We start from the raw sequence: 10,995 nt of genomic DNA on the forward strand, positions 1-10,995 counted from the left end.
TCTTTCTTTTCCTTCATTTTCGCCACCTTTTCTTCCATTTTTGTCTTTTTGTTTTGTCTCTTTCCCTCTCTTGTTTTATCTTGTTTTGTTCCATTTGAAGACAAAACCATATGCTCTCCCCCATTTCAAGCCTCCATGCGTGACTTTCCCTTGTAGCATAAATATAATAATAATAATAATAATAATCATAATTATATGCATGGGAATGAGGAATCTGCCAGGAAACAAGGCAAATAGGTCTTCACATGCATGCTCCCTACGCTCTGCTTTCCCATTGTCTTTCATATTTAAATATAATAATACTAATAATATATTATTATAATAATAAGGAAATGGGAAAACCCGAAAACCACATTCCAGTTCACCATCATCGTCTCCTTGATGCCATGCCGGAGAAGAGGAAAAGATTGCGAGTGAAGAAGCTAGTCTTCCGACGTTCTACGTTGATGGTTCAATTGGTTGGCGGAAAGGAGGAGCCAAGGCCTGTCGTTCGTCTCTGGCGGTCTTCACCATTGCTACTGTCGGACTGGAGGACCAAGCTCGCCAATCTGCTGCTCGTCTTCTCGGTCTCCACTCTAGGAGGTCGGGGTTGCGAACGATGGTGAGTGGTTTCGGTACGAGGTGGTGGTTGCTTCTTCAGCGACTGGATTTTCCTCCCAAAACGCAGCAACTCCGGCGAGCTTACAACCATCGTACAATCTGTGGTGTCTGTTTTCGAGAAAGAGGGAATCAATCACCTAAGATTGTTGGTTCAAACCGTATCTTTGCCACTTTAATTTGGTCTCATTTTCGCAGGTGAGAGATGAGTGGCAGCCGACAGCGGTGGTGGAGACTCTGGTTTCTTTTTTTGCAAATTGCAGTTTGTAGAGTTGAGTTTTGGTGAAGCAGATCTTCCTTGGTGTACAACATGATAATGTTAACAGGCGAGAAAACGGAAGAAAAGGTGGTAGTAGCTTGATGGCCTTAGCTCTAAGGTTTAGATGAGAGTGGAAGGGTTCAAAACCTTGCTCAGGTTAGCCATTGGTTGAATCTGGTTTGTTCCTTCTTCTATAATTATTGTTTTAGATTGCTTGTTCTTCTTTTCCTCGCCTACGCACTGGAGCAAAAAATAATCTCTCAGACGCGTCGAGAGCCTCCACTGAGAAAATTTTTCTTCCTTCCTTCGACTGTGGTCACCAGCGTTTTGTTCGTAATTCGCTTTTGTTGTTGTCGTTGATGGTGGCTCGCGGTTGGAGAGAGCGATAGCGGGCGGTGCGGCTCGACGCTACGGACGCTGGAGAGTTGACAAGCTACGTGGATGCGAACCGGACTGGTGGTGGCTATGGTGTCGGCGGAGACCGGTAGCCGGTGGTGGAACGCTGTACGATCAGATGGTGGTGGAGAGCTGAAATTTTCGATGAGCCGAGACAGCGACAGTAAGTTGTGACGGTGACAAGGATAGTGAATACCATCCGATTGATTAGAGGAACACGGCATTTCGTCGCATTCCCCACGGACGGCGCCAATGATGGTGTAAATGTAAACGGGGGTACGGATTTACACCACGTGTGTTGTTTGATTGTGTATGATGTAGTGTATGGAGTGTGTATGATTGAGAAGGAAAGCCATGGATTCCTCCATGGAGAAGAACTAAGAACCCCATAGTGAACAAGAGAGAGAGGGTCGAGAGGCCAGGATCAAAGGATTCCGAATGCCATTAACAGGAGGGTCAGGTCCTTTATATAGAAATAGGACCTGACCCTTCAGGAATATCATATTTCCCAAAGGTCACTTGCCCCTTAACAATTTCTAAGGGACACCCGATCTTTTAGGGATACAATAATACACGGACTATATACATTGTACTTCTATAGTAGTCCCTGGGGGTATTTACCCATCAAGTACAATGTATATAGTCCGTGTATTATTGTATCCCTAAAAAAGTACAATGTATATAGTCCGTGTATTATTGTATCCCTAAAAGATCGGGTGTCCCTTAGAAATTGTTAAGGGGCAAGTGACCTTTGGGAAATATGATATTCCTGAAGGGTCAGGTCCTATTTCTATATAAAGGACCTGACCCTCCTGTTAATGGCATTCGGAATCCTTTGATCCTGGCCTCTCGACCCTCTCTCTCTTGTTCACTATGGGGTTCTTAGTTCTTCTCCATGGAGGAATCCATGGCTTTCCTTCTCAATCATACACACTCCATACACTACATCATACACTTCCTTCTCAATCATACACACTCCATACACTACATCATACACAATCAAACAACACACGTGGTGTAAATCCGTACCCCCGTTTACATTTACACCATCAACAGGGCTACAAGTTGCTAGAACTCTGTTAACTCTACTACAGATTCGGCTACAAGTTGCTAGAACTCTGTTAACTCTACTACAGATTCAGCTACAAGTTGCTAGAACTCTGTTAACTCTACTACAGATTCACATACAAGTTGCTAGAACTCTGTTAACTCTACTACAGATTCACACATTCATAACTCTACATTCACAAATTCTATACTCTATATTCACAATTTGAAACCTTCACATTCACACATTTCAGGACTGCTAGAACTCTGTTAACTCTACTACAGATTCACACATTCATAATTTTACATTCACAAATTCTATACTCCATATTCACAATTTGAAACCTCCACATTCCCACATTTCAGGGTTATATGTTTAGTAAATTAAAAAAAAATAGTGAAACGGCGTCGTATTGGACCCAGTTCCACCTTGCAAGGTGTACCTGGGTCCACGGCATAATTTGGCCTAAATATATGGTTTCAAAAAAAAACTAAATATATAAAAATCCATATAAAAATCACTAGTAACTAATACTACGTAAGTAATAACAGGCTGTCCAATGAGAAAATCCAGGCCTCTAACATTCCTACTGGAATACGAATTGGGCCTACGATGCACTAGAAGCCCACGAACCATTCCCTCCATCCATTCCGGAGGGAAGGAAAGCAGATCTAAGGGCCAAATGAGCGACACGTGGACGGGTAGATTTCACCTCAACCGACCTTTCCCGACTCTGAAAGGCCAATATTAGGTGAAGACATAGGGTTTCAATCCCACGCATCCTTATTCTCTCTATCTATCATCATCTCCTTCAACTTTCTATCTCTTTCTAAATTTCTCTGCAACGATGGAGACGGAGCGCGTGACCGAGTTTCCCCTCCCGCAACTCGACCGGCGACCACGGAAGCGGCCTCGATTGGGCTGGGACGTCCTCCCTGAGGTCCCTAAGGTAAAAACACGTTCCGATCTTGGAATTCTTAGATCTCTTTAAGCTTTGCGTTTTTTTGTTTTTTTTTCGTATTTCGCTTCTGTTTTTGCTAGATCTCATCAAAGATTAGATTCTTTATCGCGTCAGGTATGATAAATATGTGTTTTTCTTGAAATTTTGTGCACGTAGTTTTGACTATGTAAAGATCTATATACATATCTATAATTCATAATTTTTAAGTTGGATATTTAAGGATTATGGTTGTTTTAAGCTGCGTGTATCTTGTGCGGTGTTTAAATCTTAATTGCATAGTAAACATGCCAAAAGTTTTATATTTTTGTTTTATAGGTTCAGATCTTTGATTTTTGTGCAGATCTGATTTGTAGGAAATATTTGACTAATTCTAAAATCGATTTTGTCTGATGCTAAGATCTAGTTTGATGGAACGTATAGTTGGCTACATAGAACAGATGTATGGTAGATAGGTTGCTTTATTGGTCATGTGTTAATCTTGAAAAGGTGTCTGATGACATAAAAGGATAGATCCACACAAATTTAAATATTATAATTTGGTTCTATGAATTTGAGAATTCTCTAATCTACTGCTCTGTTCAATTTACCTCTTTGTTTGATTTTTTGGCTGCTTGATCGTGAAGTTTGTATGAAGGTATCATTGAGGTAATGGAAAAATCAGTTTTATATTGTGGAAAACATGAATGGAATCCCTGTGTGTAGGCTCAGCTAGGATTGTTTTGTGGACAAGAGGTTGGGAGTGTGACAAGCTATGCATCTTCAAGGCAACCTTCCGACCTTACTAGTTCCCTTTTTGTTAAGGGAGTTGCTCAAAATGGTTCTCCCCCCTGGAGAGAAGATGACAAAGATGGGCATTATATGTTTGAGCTTGGAGAAAATTTAACTTCACGCTGTAATCATCTTTTACTATGATTGAAATTAGACCTTTTTGTTTAGTCTTATAGACATAGTGGTTCTCAGCATTTTATTGTGCATTAATGAATTTAGTTAATAGTTAATTATTTCCTATGAATTCACATTTGGTATATCACTCCAAAAGTTGTGTGAGGAAGCTATATATTTATTTAAAGAGGCATGCATATAATTAAAAGATGGAGATTTTAGATGACTTCTGATGTTATTTTTCAATGCTCTGACTTTCTGGTTGCTCCAATTACAGATAAGATACACAGCAAAATGGGTGAGGGCACCTTTGGACAGGTTCTAGAATGTTGGGACCGAGAAAGGAAAGAAATGGTTGCCATTAAAATTGTTCGTGGCATTAAGAAGTATCATGAGGCAGCCATGATTGAGGTTGATGTTCTTCAACAGCTTGGTAAACATGATAAAGGAGGCAATCGGTGAGTAATGAAGCCTATTGTAACATTACATACTTTTGCTATGGTCCCATTTTGGCCTCTTGTAAATTGGCAGTGGTTGAATTTTTTTGTTCCTTGCAGTTGTGTTCAAATACGGAACTGGTTTGACTATCGTAACCATGTTTGTATTGTAAGTATTTGGTTGGTTAGTGGATTGGATTAATTTCCCCAGTTAACAAATGTTATGGGGATTAAAATTGTGGATGAACTTAAATGATAACAGGTCTTTGAGAAGCTTGGACCAAGCTTATACGATTTTCTGCGGAAAAACAATTACCGCTCATTTCCTATTGACCTTGTCCGTGAGATTGGAAGACAACTGTTGGAATGTGTAGCATGTGTGTAATAACTGCTTTATGCTAAACTTCAATATATTTATTCTATATTTGTATGAGCTATCAATGGTGTATCTTTAGGTCTTGTAAGTCAAAAGTTAACCATCTGGCTTTTCCTTATCATGGTTAAATAATTAAATGAACTAAATTATGTTGGATTTTACTATTGTTACATATATAAATATAATATAAATATATAATGCTTAGACTTTTGTGCCGTTTTTCTATCTAATTGGTAATGGCCATTGAACATTTGCAGTTATGCATGACTTGCATCTCATCCACACTGATTTGAAGCCTGAAAATATCCTCCTTGTATCTCCTGACTACGTGAAGGTTCCTGATTACAAGGTAAGTGCTTTAAATTTAGTCTACAAATATGTACAGATTGTGAGTTCAGTGGATTTTTAATTATTAATGATTTTTGTTCTGTTGTGTATGCAGTGCTCATCCAGATCACTTAAGGATACTTATTATAAGAGAGTCCCAAAATCAAGTGCAATCAAGGTAATTGATTTTGGTAGCACAACTTATGACCGTGAGAATCAGACCTATATTGTATCCACACGTCATTACCGGGCACCAGAAGTCATTTTAGGTCTTGGATGGACCTATCCATGTGATATATGGAGTGTTGGTTGTATCCTTGTGGAGCTATGCTCGGTAAGTTCTCTACCCAGGTTGTAACAACTTTTTTATTATGTTGGTATTTCTTAAATGAAGATGTTTGAGTTATATCTGAATTTATGGAACTCTAATGGGAGATGAACTCTTTAAATTCAGTTTTGTACTTCTATTTCTCTGTAAAGAAAAGGTCAAGTATCTGATCATTTAATTCTTTTCCAGGGTGAAGCATTATTCCAAACTCATGAGAATTTAGAGCACCTAGCTATGATGGAGAGGGTACTTGGTCCTATGCCACTGCACATGTTAAAGAGAGTAGAGTATGTTCTTCATTGCTTTATTTTGACATCTGCTGTTGCATATCACTCGAGTTGTGTGCTTAAAATGCTCAATTGCTTGGTTGCAGTCGGCATGCAGAGAAGTATCTTAGAAAGGGAATGCTGGATTGGCCTGAAGGTGCAGCATCAAGAGAAAGTATCAGAACTGTTCTTAAATTGCCTCGGCTGCAGGTTACATTTTAATTTTTAATTGCATCCTCTGTTACCCTCTAGTCTTCTTCCCACTTGATTTCTGAGCTTATTTGATTTTGTTCAACAGAACCTTGTGATGCAGCATGTAGACCATTCTGCTGGGGATCTTATTAATCTTTTGCAAGGACTACTTAGATACGACCCTTCAGAGAGGCTTACTGCTCGGGAAGCCCTGCAGCATCCCTTCTTCTCAAGGGACCATCTGAGGAGATTGTGAGACTCCAGTAAATAAGAGGCTTTGTTTTATGAGAGTATGATAATGGCAAAAGCCAGACTTGTGTGAAGCACCTTAGCCACCTGATTAGGTTATATTTCAGGAAGTTGAAAACCAAGTAATATACCAAGGGAGTGGGTAGAGCTTGTGTAAATAGGGATGATGTCCTCTGTTAACTACATTCTTGGATAGAGTAGGTGCATAATAGTTAACACTGTCTTGACCAACTAATTTGTGTGCAGAGTAATGGAGTATTACTCTTTTATTATTTTGTCTAATAGACAAATTTGCGTCTTTATGCAATTTTTAGGTGAGTTTATTGTATTTATTGGTGTTGAGGGTAAAGCTAGCAACTGAAATTTTGATACATATTGACCCAAATTAAACTTAATTAAACATGACTATGGTAAAGTGAAGATCATCAAATAAAATAGCAGCAGGGCTCTATGGAGAAGTCAGCTAACGAATAGAAATTTAGCTGCATGTCCCTAGATCAGCATCTAAGCATGTGTTGGGAGTATCTTCAAATGTTGAATGTGAGTTGTTGAAACATTCTCATAATGGTTTGTAAGTATTTAGAGAAGAGAGAGGATACTCAAATTCGATGAACACTTTCAAAGCAGAGACATGTTTTAACTTTGATAATGCATGCAATAGTGATGCAAATATTGGCAATTATTAAATAATATTAGAATTAATATCCAATAATATACTCTGTATATTAAAAAAAAAAGAAGCTATTATACGTAAAATACAAATTTTAAAAAATCATACAAGAATAATATTATTTGATAAATTTTTAGACTAATATAGAAAATTATAAAATAAATAAATACAGAGTAATATCTTCTTAATAAAAAATCTAATATACATAAAATATACTCCTTCTGTCCCATTTTAGGTGTTTGGTTCGGTTAACAATTTTTATAATATTAAGTTTAGTGTTAATATACAAAATTTATATATTTAGAAACTACATTAAAAGCACTATTAAACACAACTAATTAAATTTAAAAATGAGTAAAAAATAATAAACAAAAAAAAAAGAGATTGTTTGACGAGTGAGTAGTAAGAGGGAGTAGTTTATATATATACTAGCCAAGATACGCGCGGCAAGGCCCAACGTAAACTCATTTATGTAAGTTTAACATTAAATGTTTATTTGAACTTATTCATGAAAAAAAAAAGATTGTAATATTGACATTATGACCATAATAGAGTAATAGATTGGGATGAGTAAGTATAAAATAATATTAATATGCCATAATAGAGTAATAGATTGGGATGAGTAAGTGTAAAATAATATTAATATGTTTCAATTTTATTTTTAATTACTTGCAACATTTACAGACGATATTGTCACATATAATTAGCTTTGCATAAAAGCATGTTCGTTCAAGTATATTGCGTTTGTACAAAAGGAAACTCTCTTTATCATTCCATTTCATCTGGCAGAGTCAATTGGCAGTATGCAAAGGGGAAAACCCAATATATTTTAAAAAACAAAATAAAACACAAATAAAATGACAAATGATGAAACAATTACTACCCAAAAGTATATATTTATTTAAATTTTTTATTTTTACAAAAGAAAATTAAGAACGGGAAAAGCTTTAATTATCAATGAAATCGAGAATACAATAACGATCTTGTGAAACTTAAGGTGGTTCATCTATCACTTCTGATTTGACGCCATGAAGTTTCCATGAATTGTCATATTTAGCAGCGTGTGCAATATCCATCAAATGTTGATATCTTCTTTTCTTTCTTGAAGATTCCCTAATTACTTGAGTCTCTGCACGTAACTCAATGTTTGGGTCCTTTAACATTCGTTCCTTTTCCTTTTGAAGCTCAATAACTTTCTCTTTGTTGACAGCATATGTTTTGTCTTTTCTGAGATATTGTAAGTTCTCAAGAAGGTTGTCCATGCTTTGCAATTTCCGGTATGGCCATCGTTTAATTCCCAATTTTGTACACATTCTCTTCAACTTATCTTCACTTACATTGAGCTCCCTTGCTGCTTGGGCTGCGGGTAAGTGGAAGAATTTTGAAATAGTATTTAAACCCCAGTGTTTAGAGGTTCTCTTGTCAAATACAATGATTTCAGTTGAGTTGGATAATTCAGGTACAACTGGAGGCGCCTCAAGTGAAACATCGTTCTGGCCACATAGCATGTCATTCACAAGACCCCAGTCGAAATCTAATTGTTCGGCGGAGCAACAACTTTGTTGAATTTGGTGTAAAGTTTTACCTGTTGTAGATGAAGTTGGATTATTGAAGTGATAATCCAAGGGGTGGTTTTCAGCATGATTAAAAAAAGGACGGTAATCTTGTTCAGGAGAAGAAATAGGAATTTCTTTATCATCCTCATCCTCTAACTTCAAGAGTTTTATTCGAGGCCATCGGGAAATTCCTAATATCCTGCACCTATTCTTTAATGTTGTGACACCAACCTTTAATTGTACCGCTGCTTCACTAATCGGAAGATGGAAATAACTTGAGATCATTTCCTTAGTGATCGTTCTTGAATCACACAAGGTTTTCTTCACCGTAGTGTTTTTTTTTCCTCGACTGCAACCTCTTCCAAAGGTTTAGGTAAAACAGGTGGAACAACTTGGGCGACCGGCTCAGCGTCAATAACTTGTTCACCTTCAACAGATGGTTCTAGTAGTGTGTACAACTCATTCTCAATCTGCAAAAGAGAAGGTAGATTTAGTTCATTCCAAAAGGAAGTATCTTCAAAGTCAGAACAAGAAAGCGAATGAGAATGAGATGAGGATGAAACATAATTTGCCATTTGATTGGAAATGTTAAAGTATAAAGAAATAAAACAATTAAGGTGAAAGAGAAGGTTAATTGACGGCTGTAAGGAAATGATCAAACATAATTTTCTTATAAGAAAAACCAAGTGCTGCTTTCAAAGGAGCAAAGGACATGTCGGACTGACAAATTAATGGAAACAAAGTTTAATCACACACATTTCAGAATAAATTTTAAAAAAAAAACGTCAAAAGGTAAACAGGGAATTGTTTTTTTTGGTTTATTTGATTCTGTCTGGTTTTAGAGACCGCGTTTTAAAAGTTTTTTGGCATCCCAGTTTGTGTTTTTTGGGGTATATTTAGGACTTTAGTTTTACCTTTTAAACACAGTATGAAAAGACGGTATACTGTTTTTTTTTTGACAATTGATTTTGTAAGTACGTGGATATCTGCTAAACTCCAAAACAATATGCTGATTTCGGAGGACTAAAGGACATGCAAAAAAAAGTTTTAATTTAAAAAAGTTTAATGTAATAACGGCCAAATAGGCCACTGAAAGAGGAAGATTTGCGGCAGTTCCTTTTTTTTTTCTTAAATTTAATTTTAATTAATTATTTTATTTAAATTATTTTAAAATATTATTTTTAAAGGTGATAACAGGAAGATCAAGTCAAACAAGATACTTTGGGTTAATTTGCATACATTTGTGTAGTTCAGGGACCCAAGTGCATTGTTTTTGACTTCAATAGCCTAATTGCAATTTCGTTTGAAGTTCGGTGACCTATTTGACCCTAATTCCAAGTTTAATTACGCATTTCAAAACAAATAAAAAAAACAATACAAAAAAAATGTCAAAAGGTTAACCTGACTTTTTTTTTGTTTGCTTTATTTTTTCTAGTCTAGATTCTGTTTACGCTTTTGGTGTAAATTTAGGCCTATAGTTTTATATTCTAAATGCAGCATGAAAAGATGTTATATTGTTTTGGTTTTCCACTTCTTTTTTTTTTGTTAGTACGTGGTTATCCTCTGAAATCCGAGACAACCTCAGTGTACAAGGTTAATATTAGCTGTATTGTTTGCATCTTTAAGAACTGTCAATTTTTTCATCATATTACAGGGATTGTTGCCTTGCTCTCCCAACATTATCTTTTTTTTCATCTTTCTTCATTGATTTTATTTCTCATTCTTATAATATTTCATGTCAAATGGCGAATCATGCTTCGTCCTCTTCTCATTCTCAATTCATTTATGTAATGATTTTGATGATGCGTCATTATTAGGCGAGCTAAATCTAGCTCCCCTTTATGATTTCGAGAATGATCTGTTAGGACCGATTGAACCACCAATTGGAAATAAACCACTTTATGAAGTAGGAATTGCAAATGAAATTGATCCGTTTGTTGACGTTGAACCCACCACTACACATGAGCGTGTTGATGATGGTGAATCTGCAGATGTGATGCCTGAAAAGAATGATAAGAAAAGATGGGTCAAGAGGACGTTTTGTGATTCAAGTACGGTAACTAAGGAAATGATTTCAAGCTTTTTCCATTTACCGATAAATGAAGCAGCCGTTCAATTGAAGATGGGACTTACAGTTTTAAAGGTTCGTTGCAGGGAATTAGGAATCTCCAAATGGCCTCAAAAGAAACTCTTGAGGCTGGATGATGACGAGGTAATTCCAACTCCCGCTTCTAGCCAGGTCATCTATTCAACTTTAGAAAATACCGAGGATTATATATGGGATTACCAATACCATGACTTTACTTTACCTCTCTGGGATTTTGAGGGTGATGCACAAGTTGTTCAAGAGACATCTAATCCGGGTATAATTGCTGCAGATGAAAAGCCTACCCCCAAAGATCCATGGAGTTTTGAAATGCTTTCTAAGTTATTTCATTTACCCGTTTCTCA

General features: G+C 36.6%; 1 protein-coding gene and 1 long non-coding RNA gene across 2 annotated transcripts; both read left to right on the forward strand.

Annotated features, from left to right (window-relative positions):
• The first annotated feature begins 3,081 nt into the window (after positions 1 to 3,081).
• LOC115996555 (serine/threonine-protein kinase AFC2) lies at positions 3,082 to 6,646 on the forward strand. The gene is made up of 10 exons (XM_031235830.1): positions 3,082 to 3,249; positions 3,964 to 4,153; positions 4,421 to 4,601; positions 4,701 to 4,749; positions 4,843 to 4,957; positions 5,214 to 5,305; positions 5,399 to 5,617; positions 5,801 to 5,898; positions 5,985 to 6,087; positions 6,176 to 6,646. Exons 1-10 carry the CDS (start codon positions 3,148 to 3,150, stop codon positions 6,323 to 6,325), a joined length of 1,299 nt encoding a protein of 432 aa, XP_031091690.1. The 5' UTR covers positions 3,082 to 3,147; the 3' UTR covers positions 6,326 to 6,646.
• Positions 6,647 to 8,222: 1,576 nt separating this feature from the next.
• On the forward strand, positions 8,223 to 8,854 carry LOC115997659. The gene is made up of 2 exons (XR_004093772.1): positions 8,223 to 8,354; positions 8,448 to 8,854. It is a non-coding gene; the product is annotated as an uncharacterized LOC115997659 (long non-coding RNA).
• The last annotated feature ends 2,141 nt before the right edge of the window (positions 8,855 to 10,995 follow it).

Source organism: Ipomoea triloba, chromosome 11 (genome assembly GCF_003576645.1).
Source record: "Ipomoea triloba cultivar NCNSP0323 chromosome 11, ASM357664v1".
NCBI lineage: Eukaryota > Viridiplantae > Streptophyta > Magnoliopsida > Solanales > Convolvulaceae > Ipomoea > Ipomoea triloba.